This window comes from Quercus lobata, chromosome 2 (genome assembly GCF_001633185.2).
Source record: "Quercus lobata isolate SW786 chromosome 2, ValleyOak3.0 Primary Assembly, whole genome shotgun sequence".
In the NCBI taxonomy this organism is placed as follows: domain Eukaryota; kingdom Viridiplantae; phylum Streptophyta; class Magnoliopsida; order Fagales; family Fagaceae; genus Quercus; species Quercus lobata.
This window is the reverse complement of record NC_044905.1, coordinates 11926351-11951836: the sequence shown is the minus strand read 5'-3', so window position 1 is coordinate 11951836 and position 25486 is coordinate 11926351. Positions and strand designations below refer to the sequence as shown.

The 25486-nt window shown below is 41.2% G+C and overlaps 4 protein-coding genes across 8 annotated transcripts; all 4 read right to left on the bottom strand.

Annotated features, from left to right (window-relative positions):
• Positions 1–876: 876 nt before the first annotated feature.
• Positions 877–5929, bottom strand: LOC115974509 (E3 ubiquitin-protein ligase CIP8). 5 transcript variants are annotated; one of them, XR_004087932.1, is made up of 3 exons: positions 4694–5929; positions 1606–1677; positions 1068–1152 (listed from the first exon to the last, which is right to left on the bottom strand). XR_004087932.1 is itself a non-coding variant. In XM_031094907.1 (2 exons), the coding sequence occupies exon 1, from the start codon at positions 5799–5801 to the stop codon at positions 4710–4712; it is 1092 nt and encodes a 363-aa protein (XP_030950767.1). In that variant the 5' UTR covers positions 5802–5929; the 3' UTR covers positions 877–891; positions 4694–4709. The 5 variants fall into 5 exon arrangements, 4 of the variants coding, with proteins under 4 accessions (XP_030950767.1, XP_030950764.1, XP_030950765.1 ...); XM_031094907.1 differs by lacking the exons at positions 1068–1152; positions 1606–1677 and adding an exon at positions 877–891; XM_031094904.1 differs by lacking the exon at positions 1606–1677.
• An 11044-nt stretch (positions 5930–16973) lies between these two features.
• Positions 16974–18110, bottom strand: LOC115959443. Its single transcript, XM_031077829.1, has one exon. It carries the CDS (start codon positions 18108–18110, stop codon positions 16974–16976), a length of 1137 nt encoding a protein of 378 aa, XP_030933689.1.
• Positions 18111–18458: 348 nt separating this feature from the next.
• LOC115959434 lies at positions 18459–20732 on the bottom strand. Its single transcript, XM_031077821.1, has 3 exons — positions 20490–20732; positions 19921–20337; positions 18459–18713 (listed from the first exon to the last, which is right to left on the bottom strand). Exons 1-3 carry the CDS (start codon positions 20730–20732, stop codon positions 18459–18461), a joined length of 915 nt encoding a protein of 304 aa, XP_030933681.1.
• A 2933-nt stretch (positions 20733–23665) lies between these two features.
• On the bottom strand, positions 23666–24847 carry LOC115977802. The gene has a single exon (XM_031099826.1). The coding sequence runs from the start codon at positions 24163–24165 to the stop codon at positions 23845–23847; it is 321 nt and encodes a 106-aa protein (XP_030955686.1). The 5' UTR covers positions 24166–24847; the 3' UTR covers positions 23666–23844.
• Between the last annotated feature and the right edge of the window lie 639 nt (positions 24848–25486).

Here is a 25486-nt window from a genome sequence, read left to right as displayed (position 1 = left end):
ATCTTTTTGAGAGAGTTGTCTCTCACAACATATTTGGGTTCTACACGTGTGGCTCTCACATAATGTGAGAAGGTAGTGTTATGAAACCGTCTCAAGAGATACCCTCTAAATAGTAAGAAAGAGTGGCATTTAAGTCTAATTGAACCTCCCAACAATTATTTGAGGAGAGAAAAACTAAACAGAAAAAGAGAGCATGGCGTTTTTACCCACTATGACAAGATCTCAACCAATCCAATTTGAATGGGAATGAAGTTTATTAGGTTCAAATTACATGTGATCCTCCTGACCGATAGAAATAAATCATAGTGAATTTTAGCGACCATTTATAATCATGTTAATAAGATTTTTTTTTTCATTAGCTGGGCTGAACACGTAGATTTAGCAGCCCCCAAGTCTGCCATCAACAAGAATAGATGACAAGTAACTTTCATTGCCATAGCTTGTATAAGGTTTTTCTTCATCTAAAAATATAAAATAAAAGAATAAAATTATTCTTAGTTTCTTAGTTTTTTCTTTTTTAGAAGGGTTGGTTGGTTAGTTAGAGTTGATTAGAGCAATATTTCTCTAATAAAGCTAGAGTTACAGTTTTTTCCTTTTTTTCTTCACAAATTATAGATAATAAAAATGATGCTAGTAATAGATCCGGACAAGAAACGCTAATCACTAATTCGATAATAACAGTTTGTGAAACTTTTTTTTATTTATTTTTAATTTATTAAGAGAATCAACAGTTGACTTGTGAAACTTGGGAAAAATTCTGTGTCATCACTCATATTCCTCTTTTTGTCGTTCATAAATATTGACAGAATAGAAGTCTCGGTTTTGTATATCCCACTCCCACCGTGCTCACCGTATGCCTCGTTACGGCGTGGGACCCAACATTTCCCCACACTGTATGAACCATGAAGAATGAAGATTAAAGCCAAGGTAATTGATGTAAACTATTAAAGGCCTAGATATCTCCTCAAATACAATAATACAAGCATCAATATTGTACGTGCAGAATTAATTCGCTTGTAAACATCAAACAAACAAATCAATTCATCAAATATGTTAGTTTTTCTTTCTTTCCCTTTTTTGGCAAACACCGGATTCAAAAAGCACCTTAGTAATTCCCGCACTAAAAGATTTGGATCTGATACCTGGCTCCGCCTGTGAAAGGATATAAAGTCCACTAATTACACCCACTCAAGTCTTTCGTAGAAAAAAAAAATCAGAATTTTTAAGTCTCTTCTAACAGCATTTGTCAATTCTAAAAGCTGTTAACAAGAAAAAACGTGGGGCGTACATATAGTTGTCAAATTTGGTGGACCGGCCCTTCCTGGAGCCCAGTCCCTAGCAAAATTCTGGTACATCTTGTCTTGAATGACTGGTAAGATATACACCTCTAATGTAATAATCAACCTTTCATATTTGAACATAATTACGGTAGGAAAGCCCAAATACCTAATCTAGACATATTCCTTTTTTTTTTTTTGATAGGTAGACATATTCCTTTAGTTGATCAAAACACACTTAAAATGGAAAAGTCACAGCATCAATACTAGTCCTTAAAAGTTGCAAAATGCCAAATCACAGCTTTATGATTAAGTTTCTGTCATTTACCTTCATCGATAATCTACAATCAGAATTGGCAAACTCAGTTCACCATCACGCACAAGAATCACAAGCTTTGCACTGCCAATTGATAACTAACACACTGGATTAAGAAAAGATTGCCAAACAATGATGATGTAGAAGAGAATTCATGGTCCATCAATATCAGTGACATGGCATCCAAAGGGTACCCTAGGCTATTGGTGTAATTCCAATGTGTGCACACAGAAAATTCTGCTTCTGAAAGATTATCAAATAGAATAAAAGGTAAACACCCTGCTTTTAACAGATTATTTGTGTTATTAAGTTAAAATCTTCATTACGATGGAAGTAAACAAATCAATTTGAAGTCAAGAATAAAAAGGTTAAATTTAATAAATTGTAACCTCCCCATTTTTCATAACAGGAACAACCTGTTCAGAGAAATGCAGAAACCATTTTCCCAGTGAAGGGATAACTTTAAGGAATATTATTATTCTTGTTTTCAGTTGACTTTTGTCCACAACATAAACACATAATAGTATATTGTACTTCCTGTGTTATTTTATTTTATTATTTTTTTTAATGGGTACTTCCAGTGTCTGCAAGCAATCAAATCTCTTTAGGTCATGCGCCCATCAAAATCACTTCATCTATTAGATTAAAAATAGAACCCCCCACCTTCTTTTGTCATACAATGATTTGTTTTCTTTTCTGGATAAATCAAAATATACAACAATTATTGTACCATCATCATATTTTAATTGTAGTTTCAATAAAGTAGTCTTCTTTTGTCACCCGTGAATTCTATATATGGTGACAGGTATCAAATAATGATCATATTGTATAATACAGCTATTATTACATGTTCAAATATTATCATATTTTAAGATCCTCAAATTTCAGATGAAAATTTTTCTTTGTAAACAAATGAAAAAAATATAAGGGAACTTTTGTGATTGACAAATAATGTGACACACTTCTAGCAAAAGATTGGCAGAAAATAATGCTAATGTGGTTTTTTTCTAAGGGTAAATTATGTATTTTGTCTCTATCTTTTACACCATATTTTAATTTGGTCTCTAACCTTTCAATTTAGTCACTAGCCTTTTATTTCCGTGTCAATTTAATCCATGCCGTTATCTCTTGAATGGAAATTGCTGACGCGACTAACAGTCAAAATTAAAAATTAGTTTCCATTGATGTGGCAATAAACTAATTTTTTATTTTGGCCATTTACCATGTCAACAATTTCCATTTAAAAAATAACAGTAGTGACTAAATTGACAAGGCACTAAAAGGTTAGAGACCAAATTAACACAATTGAAATTGAAAGGCAAGAGACAAAATTGAAATATGGTGTAAAAGATAGGGAGCAAATACATAGTTTGCAATTTTTTTTAATAATCAAAACACAAAGGTACAATAATACTAATTTAGTCTCGGCTGAATCTGGAAAGGCTTTCCAAACTATCAGAGACAGCAACAGATTGTGGGGAGCCAATCACAACAGGTGAACAAGATGGTCATGGGATGGGAAAGGGGGCCGTGTAAAGTTATTGTAGAAGTTTTAACTATCACCTTAATTCATAAAGGTGAAGGCTGAAGGTTCAGGTCACAATTTACCAGGATACTGATAGTCAAGCCAAACAAAATAGGTAAAAATAATAACAAAATGGGTCATGTTAATGGATGCCCTTAGGGCAATTGTTAATAAACCATAAACCATAATAGGAAAGTTTTGACACCACTTTCATGGAAAATATAAAAAGCTATTAACAATATTTATTGTTTTATTATTCCCCCAATAAAATGTTTCTAAAAATAGCTCCTAAACCAAAATATAGTAATAAGGTTAAAATGCTTGCTACATACATCCTCACTCTTTGTGTATACATATAGTTCTATTTTTTTAACCAAAAAGAGAAGAAAACTAATGTATGTATCACTATCTGATTTCAAACAATTTCAAGATAGACGTAAACACCGTTTAACAGACATCCCTTATCAGTAATCGCATCTTAGGAAGCTAGGGCCTTGCCATACAAATGTATGATGTTACAAATGCACCCACCTGCTTACCATAAATTGGATAAGACATGGTCATGAAAGACTATAAAACAAAATATTGCTGCAACTATTTCCAGTTATTGAACACAGTGCAGACAATTGACCAACAATGCAATAGCCAATTTGGTCCAGATTTATTTGCAGGCTTTTGCAAGAACACTGCTTATACGTATAATCTAGTTTGTGCCTGTGTTGCTACTACTGACAGTTAAAACAACTTTTGTCTGTGAGGTTTAACCCAAGAGCAGCCATGCAAGTTTATAATATATACACTCATATTTATTTTTTCCCTTTTCGGATTTCTTACACAAGAACACACATTCAAAAACGTTCATTTTTCTTTCCTGGTATTGAGAGAGTGGTTACAGAAACTTGCATATTATCAAATGATAACTAAGAGACAACCAAAAGCACGAGATCACACTGGTAAAGGCATATGGCTCAAGGGTTTTAGGGTCCCAAATATAATTATGCAAAGGCTGGAATCTAATCAGAGGCCACTTCAAGATACGAAAACGCAAGCAAATCTGCTTTGGCCTAAACATGAAAAAGTTAAGAAAAAGAATAGGAAAAAGCTATACTAAACATGACTGATAGTTGGGGCAGGCAAAAATCTCAAAAGGGAATTGCCATCATCCAAAACTAAGTAACTAACGACAAATCCAAGAAGCCATGCTAATAGACAATATACACTAGTATTTGTTTAAAAGTTTCTCTCCACTCACCCAACTCTTTTTGCCTTTTACAGATGGTACCCATGTGTGAATGAAACAAAAAACAGTTCAAAAATTCATTGGTTTACATTGAGACCGAGCGAATGCCAAAGTTTAAAGACCATTTCCACTAGTATTCAACAAATAAAATAAGCAAAGTGCTAATATTCTCAGAGGGTATGACATTGAAAAATAAGCAAGACCAAACTGAGTAAATATTATTTACATTCAGAAGAAAATGGAAACATATTTCAAATCTAATCCCACTACCAAACAAACATCCAAAAGTTCATAAGCAACTTTAAAATGCACATTAAAAAAAGAAAAAAGCATACCGATTCGATTTGATAATCAATCCAAAACGGAATTATTTCGGCCAGAACCGGAAGCTCCACCGGCACTTGCCTTCGCCGTCTTCTTCCTCTCCTCTTCGTATTCGGGATCATCCGTCGGAAGCTCAAACCTACAAACCGGGCAAGAATTCCGGGAACCAAGCCAAGGCACAATGCAATCGCCGTGGTAATCATGACCACACGGCAATTTAGTGGCGGTTTCGCCAATATTGACCATGTCCTTACATATAGCACAGACTGAAGCCTCTATCTCCGACGCAATCACCACCGTCGGTAAAGCCGAGACGGCCGATTTTGAAGCAGGCGGCGCGCCTCTTCTTGCGCCGATATCGTTCTCCGCTAAGGCTTGCAGTAACGCCTCGTAGCCCTCGGCGTCGACGTAATCTTCAGGATTGCCGACGTACCGGTCCGAATCAGGGACTTCGAGGCGGAATTCGATAGAGGTGTCCTCCAGGCCCATGAGAATCTCGGCCCAATCCAAGATCCGGTTACGGCCGCTCCGTGCCCGAGGCATAACGTCCTGGATCCGAAGCCGAAGCAGATCACGCCGCCTTTGCCGTTGTATTTCATCATCTTCCTCTCTCTCTTGCCGATCTCGATTCTCTTGGTCCTCGTTATCAGATGAGCGATCTTCGTCCTCATCTTCATCTTCATCTTCATTTCCTTCCTCTTCCTCTTCCTCGTGGTTCTGAAACTCGGTGTTGTTCGGATCTTCATCCTCTTCATCGTTATACCATCCATCAAGCTCAATCCTGAGGAAATCGTCGTCAGGCGAATGGTCGCGAGGAGGAGGCGGAGGCGCGTCCTCGTCACGCGCGGCCTGCGCCATCAAGCGGAGAACCTGAAGGAATTGAGAGCCGAAGGTTGGATCATCGACCTGATCGGACTCTCCAGAAGGCGGAGTCGATGGAGAGGGCAACGTGGCGGGAAGCGATTCGACGAAACCGTCCTTGCACTCGTTGCAAATTGGCACGTTATTTAGGGTTTCGACGGTGACGCGTTTTTCGCAGCTGTAGCACCAGTACTGTGAGGGTTCAGTGTCGGTCACAGACTCAGTCGAAGTCTGGGACTCAGGCTGTGTTTCGGCCATGGTGTTTCGGGGTTTTTTTTGGGTAGTCCGATACGGCCGAGATAGACCCGGTACGATTATGGAGAAGAAGAAGGAGCGAAGAAAGTGAGGGAGATTAGATTTATGAGGACTAGTACGTTGAGTGCGTCAATTATGTGAGAGAAAAAGTGTAGATGTAATTAAGGTGATTGTTTGCCTTGGATTTGGAGCCGTTTGATGTGAATAATAAGTGGATGATGTGGACTTGCAAAACAATCTAACGGTACACGTTTAAATTGGTTATCGTCCTTAGAATCTATTGGCTTTTGAGTATTGACATTAACTTTTTTTTTCATCCTTTTATTAGTTTTATTATATTATTTTTATTTTTTAAGAATTTCGTGGTACTAAATAAAAACATACGAGTACTGATTAAAAAAAAAAGTGGGGGACCAGGGCCAGCCCGATCTAAAGACCATCCGCACCGATAGGTCCAAAATTTTCCTCCTATTTTATAATAAAAATCTATTTATTTTATTTTATTTTACACAATTATTTTTACAAAACAGCCATGTCATTGGTGCCCTCTCATATCGGATTTTCCTCCCTGCTACAGTGGATGAAGTTGAGGCTCTAACCTGCAGAAAAGCAATTTCCTTTACTTTGGATCTTGGCGTTGAGAATGTAGTTATTGAAGGTGACTCTAAGATTATTATTCAAGCTCTCAATGCAGACTCTTCCTGTGCCAGCTCTTTCGGCCATATCATTGAAGACATTAGAGTTCTTGCTCTAGATTTTGCTTCTGCTTGTTTTTCTCATGTTAAAAGACAGGAGAATACTGTTGCTGATAGATTGGCAAAGTTAGCTAAATTTTCCCTTTGTCCTAGCTTTTGGGCTGATGGCTTTCCTAGGGACGTCCATAATCTTGTAGTTGCTGACAGGTGCTTCTGTTGATTTATTGGAATCTTGGTCTTGTTTCTCAAAAAAAAAAAAAAAAAAAAATTATACATCCAAATTTATTTAAATAATCATTTAATTTTTTTTTTAATTTTATCTTTTTATTTTTTGTCATTATCTCTCTATCTTTTATATTTTTCTCTCAATCTCTTTTATCTCTCAAACTTATATTTTGCCTCTCACTCTCTCACTTTCTCTCTCTCTCTTTAATCTCTCAATCTCAAACTGGATTCTGTCTCTCATGCTTTCTCTGTTTCTCACGCTCTCACAGACAAATTTCCTTCCTTATCACAATGACCGATCTCCTCCACAAGCAGTGATCTCTTCCATAAGCACCGATCCAATTGACCTAGAAATGTTGATCTCCACCACCGATCCACTTCCATTGACCCACAAACGACATCTTCGCCTACGCCACCGATCCATAAGCTATCTATTGGTTTGTCTGTGTGGGTGTGTTTGTGTGTCTCTATGTTGGATTGTCCTTATGGGTGTGTTGCTCTGTAACAGAGGAAAAAGAAGACGAGGGAGAAGAAAAGAAGCTGAGTTCGTTTCAAAAGGAGAAGAGAGAGAGAAAGAGAAAGAAAAAAAAAAAAAAAAGAGCCAAACTGAAAAATTAATAAAATAATAAGATGCAAAGCTACAGTAATTATGTATATGCACGGTTCCTATAGCAAGTTTAGATATTTACAAAGTTTTACATGGTTTGATGCAAGTGTTTTTTGTGCTATGTTATGCAATTTTTTGTACTTTTTGTATTTTGCAATGATTGATGTAATCGCTCTAAACTAGGTTTTCTTTTAAGAAATAAATAATAATTCAAGGGTAAAAACAGGATAAGGCATCTCTTAAGCTCAAGTAAAGCATCTCTCTCACTTGTGGGTAAAACACCAGTGGAACCCATATGTTAGTGAGGGAGAGTTAGACGTATATGAAAATTTCACATAAAAAATACACTTACGGAGAGTATGTGAACACAAATTTGGTGCCACAATTCTTATGTCATCGATTATGAGTGATGGAGAAAAAATTATGAATTTCATATGAAAATTGCAGGCTATCACTCACTATCAACCACATCAAAATCAAAATTTTAATAAAATTTGTAGATGTAGAAATAACTGAAACTCATATAGTTTAGTAGTTATGTTGGAACTTGAAATACAATGGTCCCATCTCAGCTGTATGGAAATGGGATTGGTTGAAAAAATACGGCAAAATTAATAAATTATACCCTATTATATTGTAGTAGTTAATGCGTAGCTAAAATTTAATTTTCATATTTACAAAGGAGTTAATGGCTAGCTAAAATTTAATTTCCATATTTAGTGTTTGATAGGCTCGATCATATTATCGTCGTCCATTACCACGATCAAGGATGAGGATTCTATCCAAGCTCGTCCTGGCAGCAATGGTCGTCGAGCAAGGACGAATAAATCCACCTCCACTCATCAATGAACCGTTACAAAGTATTGATCAGCTTCCAAACCGTTGGAAGGGCAACCCACCATTAACACCCCGCAGGGGCGTTACCAGGAGAGAATAAAGTCTCCATCAAGGCTCCACCAACGGCTAGAAGAAATCACCTGCGTGTGCGTGCATATAAATACATAGCAGTGAAATCCAAAGAGGGGGGACAAAGTAATTCTGAAACTCTAGCGTATTATTTTCTTAACTTCTCTTTTGTCAATTTTTCTGACTTTGGCATCAGAGGCTTTTTGGCAGGCACCACGCCGGTGATCTACATCTTTTCTTTTGTTCACTCATTCTTGGAGATCGGGTTGGTTGAGGACGACAACAATCTGGATGATCATCCTTGGCTGACGATCTAAGCATCATCAGTGTTTATTTGAAAATAGCTTATATAAGTCATTTTGTTGAAAGTACTATAGATAAAATATAAAAATTAAATAAAATAAGTAAGTGACTTATGTGGGACTGACGAATAGTAAAAAAAATAAGTAAAAATTAAATAAAATAAATAAGTGACTCACGTGAGACCCACAAATAGTTAAAAAAAAAAAAACAAATAAGTTGACTTATAAATGCATCCCAAACAAACATGTATAAGAGTTGGAGGTTGCATTTTATATCAGTTGCGTAATGACTAATAACATGCACAAGCCTAGCTAAAGTAATTTAATAGGAGCTTTCAAGTTTCAAATTATGAAACCCTTCATTTACCCAATACATACAACAAAGTAGGCGGAAACCTCTAGACCTAGATGGATTCAAGGTGAACTATGACGGATCAATTTTTTCAAAGCAGGATACAGCTAGAATTAGAGTAGTGATATGCAACTCAAAGGGAGCTGTCACGGCCTCTCTATTGCAACAAATCACCCTCCCAGCTACGGTTGCTCAAGTTGAAGCTTTGGCAATTAGAATAGTGTTGAGGGCCATTTGTGGAAGCCCAGCAGGCAGAAAAGCCCAATAATGAGGGCCACAAAGAATTGACAAGATAAATAGCAAAGAATCCATTAGGCCCAAGCGGCAGGAATAATGGATCACAGGCCCAACAAATGAATAAATGGGTCTTGAAAAGGCAAGTGGGCTCAAAGAAGCCAGGAAAGAAAAAAGTAGCATCCCATGGGCAGAGTATGAGGTAGAAAAGTGAGAAAGGGCCGCCGCAGGTCCAAGACAATTGTAAACTAAGAAAGTAAGGAGTTTATGGCAGGCCCATGAACTCCAAAGATAAGGATAAGGTTATTGGGCCGGGGAAGTCCAATGAAGTTAGTAAAAAGCCCATGGGAGTGTGGAATTAGCAAACGGGCCGAGGAAACCCAAGAAAAGCAATCAGACCACGGATGTCCAAAGGAAAAGCCCAAAGGGACATAGGAGCCCATGAGTAAAAGCAAAACAGTGCCCGCAATAGGCCACTGAGAAAAGAGATAAACAGCTGGCCCAAAAGGAGGTCCAGCAGGATTGAGTTATTACGGCAGGAATAACAGTTCAACATGGCAGGCAGTAAGGAAAATCAAAAGTGGGCCAAGGAAATGTGAAGCCCATTATCATACAAGGCCCAGCTCCTGAATGGAGCGAAAAACCAAGGAAAGCCCACATGAAAGGCCAGGAAAACGCAGACGGAGAGTCTCCAGGTCACGGCAGACGCATGAGTAGCAGGCAGACTCTTGGACAAATTTGAAAGGAAAGCACGCGCAAGGCCCAGACACCACCAGCCTGTACCCAGCCAATATAGGACATGGTGGGGCCATGAGCCAGAGGTAAGAGGTAAAGAGGGTGTGGTTTGGTGGTGGGGAGGGGAGAAAAGACCTATTTAAGGCTCCTACCCAAGCCTCTTTTGGGAGGTACATCCTGCTGAGATGATAGACCACCCAAAAGAGGCAAGTTTGAGGGGGAACCGTTGGTGCATGCTCTGAGAGTAGAGAGAAAAAGCATTTATACCATGGCAGGAAAGAAGTGCTACGGCAGGGGGTGAACTGAAACCTGCCTCTGTCTGACAAGGGTGAGTGGCACACACCTCTGGTGGTCGGCAAGTACGCCCAGACCAGACAGAGGTGGTTAAAGGGCAAAATGGTAAAACCATGGTCGCGGCAGGCACTATAAAAAGGCTCTTGCCGTGCCCTGTAAAAAGGATCGAAAAACAGAGTATATTTTCTTGAGTAAAAAAAAGGAGAAAACAAAGCAAGAAGAAAGAAAAAATATAAGAAAAAAACTAAGAAAAACGAGAGTTATTTCAAAGAGGGCATGCACCCATAAATCGTTTTCTCCCTCTCCCCCTTCAAATCTTACCTTCTTCCAAAATGCAAACAAGGACTTTTTCTTTTCGGCAACAACCATTTAGGTCCGACTCCCTCAAAACCATTAATCCCCACGGCAGGATCCTTTTCCTGAGGGGGGTTATTTGCATTGAGAAGAGGCGTTCTCCCCTCTTTGGCTTTGCTGCGGCAGACTAAGCTTAAAACTTAATTTATGCCCATTTAAATTAACCAGTATTATTTTCTTCGTTCTTCTCTGTGATCGATATCATTATGACTGTAATCATGCTTTATTAAGTAGGAAATACATAGCTGTTTATTTAAATAAGTCAAAATACTCTGTTTTAGTTATTATTATATCTGCTTGCCGTAACTCGTCTGCAGCAGTTCCGCCTGCCGTAACTCGTCTGCAGCAGTTCCGCCTGCCGTAACTCGTCTGCAGCAGTTCCGCCTGCCGTAATTCATCTGCAACAGTTCTACTTGCCGTAAACTTGCTCCTGGCAGACAAGGCATAAGTTTGTGCACAAACCGGCCCAAGTTGAGTTACAATTGGACCGGCCCCAGCTCCCTTACTTAGAAACACTAGGGCCCATCACCGCAGGAGGCAGCCCAACATACCATATCACATAGAAAAGGCCCCTACAAATAGTTATAGAAGTTGCTTTGGAGATAAGCATCATTCAAGCTATTTTTTAAGGGGACTCGAACATTATCTTCAAGGACCTTACAAGTCATGAACCTTCTTTAGCTTTACATGGGCATTTAATTCAAGATGTAAAACTTCTAGTTTCTCTCTTCTCTCACATTAGTTTTGTATGTGTTCGCCATCAAGAAAATAATGTGGCCCATGCATTGGTTAGACAGGCAATTAATTCGCCCAATTTAACTTTTTGGATAGAAGACGTACCACTAGACATTCTACATGTTGTTTTGGCTGATTTAGCCTCTTTGATTAGTTAAATTCCAAGTCTTCATTCTCAAAAAAAAAAAAAAAAAATGGAAACCTACCGTTTCTTCCATTTGCCTAAATGCTTTAATTTATGAATGCAGAGGTAGTTTATTGTGTGCCTAAAGACTTTAAATTATAAATGCAAATGCAATTTATGGTTTGTGTGTGTATATATATTAATAATAAACTTTACAAGTCGAACCAACTGAAATCCAGTTAACTAATTTTTTTATTTGAAAATAATAAATTTTACAGGGTAAGCCAACTGGAATCCAGTTGACTTATTGTAATCAATGCATAATATGTATGGCATAAGTAATGAATTTATATAAAAGTAATGTATAACTTGTGGGTTCCAGTTATCATCAAGAGCAGATGTCATAAATTGAAACTCTCTAAAAAAAAAAAATTCATAATGTGCGCGCCAAAAATGAGGCTATAGGGGTTGGGCCTCACTTGGGCTCACAATCTACTTGTAAGGTGGGCTAAGGATTTCCTACTTTGAGTTGTTATCGGCACCAAGACCCAACAGACTTGCTTCTCACTCTCACCCTCTTTATCACTTATGCTCTCTCTCTTGTATTTTCTAGTTCACCCTTTTCCCAGTTTCTTCTCCCATTTGTTCAACCCCCAATTCTTCCTCTACTTTTCATATTTATAGTCAAGAGTTAGTGGGGAGTTATGATTACTCTTGGGGTTAGTGGAAAAGAGGTCCAATGTCGGTAACTCAAGGTGGGTGTTTATTTGGGAATGGGGTATGGTAAAAGTGGCATTGTAACTGGTTCCCACTTCAGTATAGATGCTCGGCAGCGATACTTCCTAAGGCACTGCCAGGCATCTGAAAGACAACTCCCCCAAGCAATTGTCTTCTTACTCGGGAAGTGGTTCATCGAGCAAGGCCCATGTGGCGATGTTAGGTGTGTGCTAATTGAGGTTATTTACTCATTGAGCTTTGAGGCAACGTAAGACCTGGGCTTGAAGCTATTTTGGGCTCGGGCTTGGGCCTTAGGTAAAAAGGGGTTGGCATCATGGGCCACACTGTTGAGTCAGAATCCAAGGCCCAAATGGGTCTGGGTATCATAATGCCATACATTAGCCCCCTTTGATTCGTGCTTGGCTCTCGAGGATGAATCAAGGAATCCAAGAGACAATAGCTATCCGGGAAGCTTTATGGGTGGATATTGGATGGTTCAGAAACCCATTAATGTGCTCTCAAAAGGCGTGTTGTACCTGGCTGTTTGGTTTAGCTGTCATGATTACTTGACGGTTTGTGAACCGAGGTGGCGGGCGTGTCAGTTACCATAGGTATTCGTAAGGTTTATTGCCTCATTATTGCTAATTAAACGTCACTCAGTCCTTCTTGGCTCCTATAAGTAGTTCATCCCAAATCATCCTTTCACTTTTTCACTCTCCATCCTCTGAGTTTCCTCTCTGCCTTCATTTGTGTGCTTATTCCTCAGTCCAGAATCCTTTTCTTTCCTAGAGCCCAAAGTAAGTTCTCTGTCTCTTTCTTTTATTTAAGTCTCTTCCTTCAGTTTTTAGAGTTTAAGATGGGCTATGCTTACCTTCTAAACACTAAGGTGTCCTTAGCCACTTTTAGGCAAATGTTCAACATCCCTGAGGATGTGGATGTGGCGTATTGCCATGAGAGCGAAATCGCTCTCCACAGAGGGGCTAATACTGCTTTTTTCCCTTTAATGGCAATCCTAGAGGGTGGGGTTAGATTTCCTGTGGACCCTCTTTTACTCAATACCCTTAGGTTTTATGGGTTGTGTCCTGACCAACTTCCCCCCAACTTTTACCGGGTAGTTAGTTATGTCAATAGTTTTAATTAGATATTCGGTTTGCAATTAGACCATCACGATATAAACTTCATGTACAGTCTGTGTGGGAATAAGAAAACCAACTATTACTTAAAAGTTAGAGATATGCGGGTACCGCTAATTTCATGCCTACCCGATTCTAATAGGAATTCTACTGGGGAGTTTACCCGGGTGCGTGGCAACTGGTTTGTCGGTGAAATCTCTTGCCCCCTCTCATGGCACGAAGTGGGTTCATACCAATCGCCAACCCGCTTTTCTTTTTGCTTATGATTGTTTTACTTACAAATACTAACTCACTGTACTTTTTTGTTGTAGACGGAAGAGTATTTACCTAGGATCTTAGAGTAGTGCACGTAAGGGACCTGAATTTTGTACTTAGGTCCGAAATATTCGTTCATTGGGACTAGCAGCTCCGAGCGTCCCATTTAATTCTCGGCGTAGAACCCGTGTATTCTACTTGGCAATCATTCAGCCAAGCTTTGTTAGTTGACAGTCCTCTCCTATTTTATATTGACGTACGACACTCGAACTTCCTTCCTCTGAGATTCATAGTAGGCGAGGCTCACGACCTTGGTCCACGGTACACCTGTTCTGATGAACTTGCACCGATACGGGACGAGGCGGCCTATCGTGTGTCTCAACATCGCTGAGAACAAGCACACGAGCCCGTTCAGCCTGAAGCCCTCGTTCAACCCGAGGCCCCTATTGAACCCGAGGCTCCTGTTGAACCCGAAGCTCCCGTTCAGGACGCCAAGGAAGCAACTGCTGAATCTATTAGCTCCTCTAAAACCGAATATGATTGAGGTGAAGACATGGTGACATGAAAGACGATGACAGTTAGTCGTTTCGTACTCGGCGCTCGGCCAGCCACGCAGCAGCAACCACCTTAGGGTCGTGGTCAAACTCCCCCTCCTCCCTTTCCTCCTTCCGGCTGATCTTGGAAGAGGCAACGTACTGCCAAGCAGACCCTCATCGGCTTGGGTGATGCGCCCACCAGGACTCCTCCCCAACCATTAAAAGGCATCGTCGTCCAGGAGCCAATGGCTCAGACCGGGACGAACGTGGTGTCCACCTCTTGAGCTGCGTCAAAGTGGCAGCCTACATTCCAACTGGATGGCAAGCCTCTTCCTACGACCACGAGTGCACGGGTGTGGGATAAAGGTGAGGGGAGTCGTGTTACCCAAAGTTTGGTGCACGGCCTCCTTTTGCCTGAGGACGTGCATGCCTTTGAGGATGGCACAGACGAGTCCATGGGAAGGAGGTTGCAATGGCATACTATTGTGGTAATCTCTTGTTTTTTGGTTTACCACTAACTTCTGTGCACATTCTTTCTGTTTTTGTGCTTATCATTATTGCTTCATCAGGCCATTCAATTGGCTTATGTATTCGATGGGCGACTGAAGAAGCTTGCCGAGGTTGCCGATCGAGAGAAGGCCCTTAAAGACATGGTCGAGGTAACCGCGAAAGATAAAACCAAGGCTGCTACAACTGTGGAGAAGAAGGTTGCCGCAACCGAGAAGGCTAGGGTGGTGGCTGAAAAAAGATCCTTGAAGCTGGACGTTAAGCTAGGGGAGACTGACCTAAAACTAGCGGAGGCTGCAAGTATGAACACTGCATGGGCTGAGGAGTTGGTTGACTTAAGGGCAGCTCTGGAGGCCTGTGAAAACAAATGGTATAATAAAGGATTCGCTGATGCGGAAAACTCTGTAGAGCCTGTCATCCAGGAAGCTCGGAAGCTAGCTTTCGAGGAAGGTTGGTTGGCTTCCCTGCAAGCCTTAGGGGTCCCTGAGGACTCTCCTCTAAGGGATCCCGGTCAGATCCCCTTCCCAAGCCCTGCTCCAGCCGTGCAGAATCCTCTAGGGCTTATTGATGAAGAGGAGACGACAAGTATGAGTGGAACAAATTGACTCCCACGTGAAGTTGGTTAATGTGGAAGTCTCCAGTAACTCCCGTGCTGGCAACCAACCCGGCAAAGACATCCAGTTTCAACCTTTCATATCGAACCAGCAGCCGCCCGAGACCGCCGTCCAGACGCAACCCGCAGACCCCATAGTTTAATTGCCGAACCAGACTCCTTCTATTTATCTTTACTTTCCTTTTTATTTAAGTAATTTATTTTCTTTGGTAAGTTTGCCTATGTCACCGGATTGTGGTGACAGAACAATTATTTTCGTTGGGTTAAATTTTTTGTAGTCACTGAGTTTTGGTGATAAGACATTGATTTAGTTTTTATGTGTTGGTCATATTATATTAAGGTTTAATTTTAGGACTTTAACTTTAATCATATTTATGAATGTTTAATATTATGTTGTTTCTTTCGTTATATTCTCCTATTTTTCGCGAATGCACATATATATGCTCTTTTAATGATCAGGTAGGAAAGATTATCTCCGGGTATGCATGATGTCCGGGGCAGGTTTGGAGAGGAGAATGAGTTAATTCCTTGGCAATGGAAACCCCCACTTAACAGGTGTACCCTTCCTAACTTCTAGAGCAAAATGTAAGGCATGGAAAACCGAGATGTAAGTCCCCATTTCTGGACAGTTTTCAATCCTTAGGAAATATTTGTGTAAAGTTTTCACCTGCTTGATGATAGTAATCGACCCGGGAAGTAGGCTTTTATCCTTAGAGAACTTTTAGTGCTAAGTTTGAACTTGCTCAGTGATAATGATCGAACCGAGAAGTAGGCTTCTGCCTTTAGAGAATTTTTAGCGTTAGGTTTTCACCTGCTCGGTGATAATGATCGAATCGAGAAGCAGGCTTCTGTCCTTAGAGAATTTTTAGTGTTAGGTTTCCACCTACTCGGTGATAATAATCGAACCGAGAAGCAGGCTTTTGTCCTTAGTGAATTTTTAGTGTTAATTCTCTTAATTGTCCTCGCGTTGGCTAGCCAGGATCAGTTAACTAACAATAATGAAATTAAATATTCCTGCACGGATAAGTTTCATCGTCATATTAGCTAATAGAACGTAAATATACACATTCGTTGAATTACACCTCCATGTGCAGATGATTAGTGATAAAACTTCTCAAGATTATGGACATTCCATGGTAGGGGTAGTGGTCTCTCATCTAGGTCCTCCAAATAGTACGCTCCTGCGATGGCAGTAACCCTATAGGGTCCTTCCCAGGTCTGAGCCAACTTCCAGACATTTATATCCTGCATGCTCCTTACTGCCTTCCGTAGCACTAGGTCCCCCGCACTGAATTCCTTTATTTTCACGTCTCGGTTGTAACGCTGAGCAAGTTTCTGTTGATATTTGGCTAATTGTATAGTTGCCGTTTCTCAGTATTCTTCCAGTAAATCCAAACGCTCTACCAGTAATCTATCATTCTGGGAAGGGTCAAACTCTGCAACCCGTGCACTACATAAATTCACCTCGGTTGGTATTACAGCTTCTGCCCCATATGTAGGAGAGAATGGAGTCTCCCCTGTAGACCTTCTAGGAGTTGTTCGGTATGCCCACAAAACGTTGGGCAGCTCCTCGGCCCATCTCCCTTTTGTACCACCTAACATTTTCTTCAACCCGTTCACGATTGCCTTGTTAGTGGCTTCAGCTTGCCCATTGCTCTAAGGATATGCTAGGGTGGAATACCTGTTTTTGATGCCGAGGTCACTACAGAACTCGCAGAAAGCCCTACTATCAAATTGCAGTCCATTATCAGATATTAGTGAGTCCGACACCCCAAATCTCGTGACTATATTTCTCCACACAAACTTCTTAACATCCACATCCCGAATATTAGCTAAAACCTCCGCCTCCACTTACTTGGTGAAGTAATCAACAGCCACTAACACAAACCTTCGATTTCTTGTTACCCAGGGAAACGGGCAGAGAATATCCAGCCCCCATTGTGCGAATAGCCAAGGGTTGCTGACCGGATTCAGGTGGCTTGCCGGCTGATGGATCAAGGGGACATGCTTTTGGCACTGCTCATACTTACGCACATACTCGGCGGCATCCTTTTGCATTTGTGGCCACCAAAATCCCTGAGTCATTGCTCGGTGCGCCAATGAGCGTCCCTTTACATGACTGCCACACACTCCATCATGCAACTTGGCCAAGAGTTCACTTATTTTCTTGGGACGCAAGCACAAAAGGTATGGCCCCCTAAAAGACCTCCGGTATAATTTGCGATCTGTTGACAACCAGTACCAAGCAGCCACTCGACGAACCCTGTTAGCCTCCTTTTCATCATATGGAATTCCATCCTTGGCTAAGAAGTCGATGATCGAGTCCATCCAACATGGTTCGGTCGCGAAAATCACTGCAATCTCAACTCCAGCAGCACCAACACCAATTGCCACATCAATGCTCGGCTCCTCTATGAGCTTTACCTTGATTAACCGAGACACCTCCTCTGTCATTAATGATGCCAACGTAGCCAGGGAATCAGCATGTCTGTTCTGTGCCCGGGCTACTTGGGCCACCTTTGTTGTACAAAACTTATTCATAATTTGCTTTACCACCTGTAAGTATGCTTTCATTCGGGAATCCTGAGCTTCAAAACTGCCCTGCACTTGGTTAACAACCAACCGGGAATCTAAATAAACCTCTACATCCCGGGCACCTATACCCATAATGGCTCTTAATCCGGCGAGTAAGGCTTTGTACTCAGCCTCGTTATTAGAGGCTCTAAACCTCAACCTAAAAGAATGCTCCAACCGTATTCCCTCAAGAGTAACAATGACGATCCTGGCATTAGCGCCCACGGCACTTGATGCATCGTCCACAAATACCTTCAATGGGCGATTCTCCACATGACAAACCATTTCCTTTTCATTCTTAAGAAAGAACTTCGCAACAAAGTCAGCAAGGACTTGTCCCTTCACTGAACTTCGTGGCCTATATCGTACATCAAAGGAACCTAGCTGAGTCCCCCATTTAGCTATCCGGCCCATGAAATCAGATATTTTTAACAACGATTACAAAGGGTACTCAATTAGGATATAGATGATGTGAGCTTGGAATGGTAACTTTCTCGTGGCGTGCACGAGGGCTAACACCAACTTCTCCAGGGGTAAATAATCAACCAAGGTCTTACTGATGTAATACACGGGCTACTGCACTCCTTGATCCCTTAGTAGCATGGCACTCACGGCGTGATTGGACACCGAAAGGTAGATGAATAAATCCTCATCGGGCTCTGGAGTCGTTAACATGGGTGCCTGCATCAAATATTCCTTCAAATTTTGAAAAGCTCCATCACATTCCTCATTCCACTGGAATTCCTTCCACTTCTTCAGAAGTTAGTAGAATGGTCGGTAGCGATCAGCAAATTTGGAGATGAATTGGTTAAGGGCAGCCAACATCCCAGTCAATACTTGCACTTCTTTTGGATTGCTAGGTGGCTTGAGGCGCTTCACTGCTTCAATCTGATCAGGGTTTACCTCTATTCCCCGATTAGTGATCAGATACCCCAGGAATTTACCAGCCCCCACCCCAAAAGCACACTTCTCCGCATTAAGACGCAACTTGTGGTGCCGTAGCACCTCAAACACCCCCTAGAGATACTCTATATGTTATACTTCTTGCTTACTTCTCACCACCATGTCATCAATTTACACTTCAACCGTACGCCCTATTTGTTCCAGGAACATTCTCGTCATCATCTGTTGGTATGTGACCCTGGCATTCTTCAACCCAAAAGGCATCACGGTATAATGATAGTTGGCATCTGGTGTAATGAACACTGTCTTTTCACGGTCTTTGGCTGCCAGGGCAATCTAATGATACCTCTGAAAGACATCCAAAAAGCTCATCCTTGGGTGTCCGTATGTGGCATCTACCAACTGATCAATCTTTGGCATAGGAAACGGATCCTTTAGGCAAGCTCGATTCAAATCCGTGAAGTCTACGCAAACTCTCCACTTGCCATTCTTCTTCTTCTTCTTCTTCACTACCACAGTATTTGCTAACCATTCCGGGAAGAAGATTTCCCTTATCGCCCCAGCCTCCTTTAACCTATTAACCTCCAACTTAACTACCTTAACATGATCCTTGGCCGACCTCCTTGGCTTCTGCTTCTTGGAAGAGAATGACAAGTCTACATTAAGCTTGTGGACAATGAATTCGGGATCCACCCGGGCACCTCATACGGGTTCCAAGCAAAGACATCTACATTTTGAATAAGAAACAACAACATTTCTATCCTATCCTCGTCCTTCATACTTGTTCCTATTTGGAAATATCTGTCAACGTCCGGTAGTATCTTAGCTTTGACAAGTTCCTCAGCACAACCAGCCCCTTGTCCTTCGCAGGGCTCCTGTAATTGCTATAAAGAGACTTTCTCGGACTGATCCTTCTGTTTGGCTTGCTCATGCTTCCAATTCACCGCAGCAACTAGGCATTGTCTTGCCAACTACTGGTTTCCTCTTACTACAGCAATGCCCTGCTCGGTTAGGAATTTGACTTTCACATGTAAGGTGGATGGAACAGCCCCCATCGCATGAATCCACGACCTTCCTAGTATAGTTGTGAATCCACGGCCACCAACACCTCTTTACCTTCCATATTTATGGGAAGGGAAATTTGACCATCGGGAATCACCACCCTGCCATCAAATCTAACCAACGGCATGTCATACTTTGAAAGGTCCTATTTCTTTAACCCAAGTCCTTTGAATCGGTCCGGATACATCACGTCAACCCCGCTCCCTTGGTCTATCATCACCCTTTTGACTATGAATCCATTTACTCAAGTTGTCACTACCAATGCATCATCGTGCGGCTGAATTGTTCCTTCTAAATCATCATCATCATCAATAGCAAGAGTCTCCCGAGCAAGCTTCGTTCTCTTTTTGGAGGGTTGCTTGTCCGGGCAATCTTCCACAGGTACAACAGTCAACACCCCCGTTTTGGTCACAGTCGTACCCCTTGGGGCAGCATGGATCACTTCAATCACTCCCAATGGCGGTGGGAAAGGGTTTCCTCTTTGCTGAGCACCTTGCCTAGTACCCCGATTCCTGGAATCCACTACAAACTCCTTCAAATGTCCCGCTTTTACCAATTGCTCTAGATGGTTCTTCAACACCCGGCACTGCTCGGTGGTGTGCCCCTTATCTCTATGATAGGTGCAGTGCATATTCTGGTTTCTCCGAGATGGATCACCCCTATCTTGTTCGGCCACCTGAAGTACGGTCCGTTTTTTATCCGGTTTATAATCCTGTGCATCGGTTCCTTAAATGTCACGTTCACCTCCCCCAGCTGCAAATCTGGCTCTTGTATCTTTAAATCCTTTCGAGGCCTCAGCTGAAAACCACTCTACTGAGGATGATTCACCAACGGGGCCTTACCCTTACTCTGCAGCCAATCATCCTCCAGGCGCTTGTACTCCTCAACACGTCTCATGAGCTGCCTCATATCCTCGGGAGGCTTTCTCGTCAACAACTCCCATAGTTCGAAGTCCTCGGGCAATCCCATCCTAAAGGTGCGCGCAACAATTTTCTCGTTGCTCCCACCAAACTCATTATAGAGCTCCCAATACTGGCTGGCATAACTACGAAGGATTTCCCCGACCCTCATCTTCATTGATAGTAATGCATCCACTAGTCGCGGTACCCGGCTACATGTCACTAATCGGACACCGAATTCTTGGATCAGCTCGGCAAAACTGTGGATAGAACCTTTCCGTAACCTGTTAAACCATCTCAAAGCAGTAGGCTCGAGGCTTTAAGGAAATACCTTACACATCAGCGCATCGTTGTGGGTGTGCAAAAACATCATTTGGATATAATGGCTGACGTGCTCTACCAGGTCCATTTCCCATCATAGGAATTGAATGGTGGTCGTGTAAATTTGCTCGGCATTGGGGCCCGTTCAATGTCGTCTGAGAATGGCGACCGAGCGGCTCTGTGCAAGGCGCGACTCATAGCATTTATGGCGGCATTATAGGGCCATTGTTCTTCTGGGGAATCTAAACCCCGATTTGGATACTCCCATGAACGCGAATGCTCCTGATGTCAACGGGACTCCTGTGAATTTGAACGATCTCGATGTTGACGGGAACCGAACCGATTGGATCCGGTCCCATAGCATTCTCCCCCACTTATAGATCCCCCCTACTCGATTATCCTGGTCCCTTTTTCGATGCCTACCCCTGGCCTTTAACTCCAAATCTCTTACCAATCTTCGTAACCGCTCAAGCTCCTTATCTCTCTCGTCAAATTACGCGTACCTCGAAGCACCAGACAATGTTTGATATGACCCCTCTCCGAGGCTAAAGCGTTCCTCTTCTCACTCACTCTCCCTATCCTCACGTCTTTTGTGTCTTCTCTCTCGCCAAGTAGATCCTCGAGAAGACCCCAACAAACTACTTTCAGCATAGCTCCCTAAATGTCTATCGGACATTCTCCCGAGCGTGAGCCTCAGTCGAACCATAGCTTTGTAGGAGATTCCCATATACAGCGCCAATTGTGCGTGCCAAAAATGAGGTTATAGGGGTTGGGCCTCACTTGGGCTCACAATCTACTTGTAAGGTGGGCTAAGGATTTCCTATTTTGGGTTGTTCTCAGCACCAAGACCCAACAGACTTGCTTCTCACTCTCACCCTCTTTATCACTTCTGCTCTCTCTCTTGTATTTTCTAGTTCACCCTCTTCCCAGTTTCTTCTCCCATTTGTTCAACCCCCAATTCTTCCTCTGCTTTTCATATTTATAGTCAAGAGTTAGTGGGGAGTTATGATTACTCTTCTAGTTAGTGGAAAAGAGGTCCAATGTCGTTAACTCAAAGTGGGTGTTTAGTTGGGAGTGGGGTGTGGTAAGAGTGACATTGGAACCAGTTCCCACTTCAGTATAGATGCTTGGCAGTGGTACTTCCCAAGGCACTGCTGAGCATCCGAAAGACAACTCCCCCGAGCAATTGTCTTCTTACCCGGGAAGTGGTTCACCGAGCAAGGCCCACATGGCAATGCTAGGTTTATGCTAATTAAGGTTATATACTCATCAAGCTTTGAGGCAACGACCTGGGCTTGTAGCTATTTTGGGCTCGGGCTCTGGCCTTAGGTAGAAAGGGGTTGGCGTCATGGGCCACATTGTTAAGTCAGAATCCAAGGCCCAAATGGGTTTGGGTATCATAGTGCCGTACACGTAACTTATTATAAAGACACGATTTGATTGCAAAGCCCAAAAGTGATAAAGGCTAAGGTCCAATGAGCCCAAAACAATGAATTTGTAAAGAGTGGGTTAGAAACTAAACTCTAATGAGTTGGACGGCAATCACAATAGGCTAAGTGATGCTTGATGATATGAATAAACAGATTTGTGCAAGGAAAGTTCTCCTCGGCAAAGTCCGAGGAAGTTAGTTCTTATATATTTCTCTTGGACTTAAACACAATTACAATTTTTGAATGTACAGTGATTTTCTTTATAAATTATCTCATGATCCCCTTGATAATGAGGTTTTTCTTCTTTATATTCCCCTTCTTCACCTCATCTCAGCCCTCCACGTGTAAATCAAATTGTTGATTTTGATATTTGTCCCATCAATACATTTCTGAAGTCTCTGTAGGTAGCTGTAAGGCTAAATGTTATTGTTCAGGTATCACCTCCACATTAATGCGGCTAGAGAGTTAACTGCAGAGCATTCAATGCGGTGGTAGCAGCCTTCTCCTAGATATTTCTCAGTTTTCCTTCGTCTTATCCCCTTTTGATGCTTATCCTTATCAGTAGGATCTTCTAGTGTCTTGTTCTTGACGAAAGGTCGGACCTTAGACCTCTACTCTGCTTAGTCGAAGAGGTATTTCTCCTCGGACTAAACTCCTAATCCCTCATGACCAGACTTCTTCCACAAACTACTAATTTGTATGCCCCTGTTAGTGTCTACGTGTTTTCAAACGATTTAATGTCCTTGGACACGGTCCACGGTCAAATATCTATTTCTGGCCTTTATCCCTACACTTATCATCTAAGTAAGCTGTGTAAAAAAAGAAAAAAAGAGGTTTATTAAACACAATTCCTTTTACTCTCAAAAACAGAAAATTCCTTTTGAAATGATGGCACATATAGTTCATGTTATGATTTGTGAGCAGAAAACAAATGCAAGCTCAACCAATTTTAGTCCGAATTGAGAGCCGATCATTTTCATATTTTTAATGGCCTGGCCCGAATTTGGATGTTTACAATTCAAGCCTAGCTAGCCTTCTAAAAATTGACAAATTTTAACCCAAATTCCAAAAGTTGCCAACTCATGCCCACTACGAATGGATTGAATCGATTGATGATTAGGATACCAGAATTGTACCCAAAGAGCTTGTGCACTTATGTCCAAACATGGTTTGAAGACCGAACCAGTCTCTTCCTGCCGACTGCGTAAAAGTCATTAACCACGCACCATTGCTTTTCCACCCCCACCACTACTCTGTCACGTCAAGCCATTCTCAACCTCGAATACAGTGAAGAAGATAAGTCGCATTTGCATTTTGAATCCCAAAATTTTCATGAAAAGTGAAGACAATAACGTAGCAAATCAAAAGGGCCTTTATTATATATACAAACCTGATTTTTTTTTTTCATTCGATATTACACGGTATCTTGATATTTTTCTCTCAGTCAAAAACACAAACACCTCGTGCCTCTCAGCTACAAAACCCACCAACCAAAAAGAAAGCGTGTGTATCTTACAGTGTTTTTTATTTTATTTACAAAGTGCCATAAGGAATTTGCTGTGGAAGCCTAAACCGGACCTGAGAAGCCGGAGACTTGACCGCAACGCCGTGCCAGCAAATACCGCCTTTGCACATCTCGTGGGCGTGTTCTTTGGAAACCGCATACGTGGCCTTGCGAGACAAGTCCCACGTCAACGTGCCGATCAAGATGAGGCCCACCACAGCGGTGGACACAATCAGCACAAACCCAGCGCCAAAGCTTCGCCCACCGACCAATCCACAAGCCTTGATCCCAGCTATCACCGCCACGTAGATCGTCGCCAAGTTCCCCACCACAGCGTCACATAACGCCATCTCTCGCTGACTTTAACCCCCCTTGGCTATACTATTTTGGCTGGTTTGGTTAGTTCGTTCTGAGGGCTATTTGGGAGGGGTATATAAGGAAGAGAAAAAAATTCGGGGTTTGGGGTTTGGTTGTTTGGGTTAGAGGACTTGACTTTGACTTGGAATTGAAGCCAAGTTTGGGTGAGTGGGTGCGTGTATGAGTATATGAAACGATGCGATTTGCAAATGCAATTATACAAAGCGGCCGACCTGGTGGGATCGATTGGAGATTTTGAGGGGATTTACAAATTTAATGAGTCGTATTGAGAATGTTTTGAGGGGTATTGATTATTATTGGGTTGAAATTTACTAAAACAGGGTATGCTAATCGAGGAACTCTGAGCTTATCTCCATTTTTTTATTCTTTTTTTGGGGTCTGAATTTGTGTTTTTCATAGAAGGGGAAAGTGGCAGGTAGCCATCCACTTTTGTGTTTATTGTTTTGCACAGTACTGAGTTCACCCGCCGATTTTTTTATAGTCCAAAGAAACACCGCCACGTTCTTTTTTTTTCTTTTTTTTTTCGGAGATATAGTGAGCTGCATACGTGGCAATACTGCAATTCGTTGTGGTGGTCTGTTATTGTTATAATACTTGGTACTGTAGTGTAAAGCTGTATACGTGTAAGAGGCCAAGAGCACGAGATTCGGTGAATGATAGAAAAATGTGTTTGTCTAAAATGAGTCCCATTAATGAATGTAGGATTGATTCTGCAAAAAAATAATGAATGTATGATTAATTTATAAGAATTTTTTACTAATAATCGTGTAAATTTACACTTAACACTTGACAGTATTCATTTTACATTTAATTATTTATTTATTTATTTCACTTATTTCAAAAATAAATAAAGATAGTGAATGATGATTTTTGTACGTGATAAAATAAAAACAATCATAAAAAATAATTAAGTTTGATATTTTAATAAAATGTAATATAAAATAGATAATTTGATATAGGTATTTTTAAAAAGATGGTAAATAGAAAAAATATGCATGGTTTTTTTTTGTTGGTCTAGTGTCAATATTTTTCTTTAAAAAAAAAAAAAACAGATGATAAGCTTGTTTTGAAGATATGGATCAGTAGAAAAGTGTCATATTTTGTAAGCATTTTAAGTGGAGTTGAAGATATATTTTTATCGGATTGTTCTCAAATTTTTTTCCTATTAAATGTAAGATTTATGGGTATTCCGTATTTCTGAATCGCATAATAGTCTAACAATGCTAGGACCACATATCCACATCATTTTATACAATTTTTGTCATAGTTTAGTAAATTCACCACACAGGGAAT

What these genes read in the sequence shown, in the direction of transcription:
- LOC115974509 (XM_031094907.1), bottom strand. Translation starts at nt 5,801, where the DNA reads ATGGCCGAAACACAGCCTGAGTCCCAGACTTCGACTGAGTCTGTGACC.
- LOC115959443 (XM_031077829.1), bottom strand. Translation starts at nt 18,110, where the DNA reads ATGGGCCGGATAGCTAAATGGGGGACTCAGCTAGGTTCCTTTGATGTA.
- LOC115959434 (XM_031077821.1), bottom strand. Translation starts at nt 20,732, where the DNA reads ATGAGGGTCGGGGAAATCCTTCGTAGTTATGCCAGCCAGTATTGGGAG. An exon ending in GTAAGGGTAAGGCCCCGTTG is followed by an intron (nt 20,338 to 20,489) that starts GTGAATCATCCT and finishes ACCGTACTTCAG; the next exon opens with GTGGCCGAACAAGATAGGGG. An exon ending in AGCCGCACGATGATGCATTG is followed by an intron (nt 18,714 to 19,920) that starts GTAGTGACAACT and finishes GAGTATCTCTAG; the next exon opens with GGGGTGTTTGAGGTGCTACG.
- LOC115977802 (XM_031099826.1), bottom strand. Translation starts at nt 24,165, where the DNA reads ATGGCGTTATGTGACGCTGTGGTGGGGAACTTGGCGACGATCTACGTG.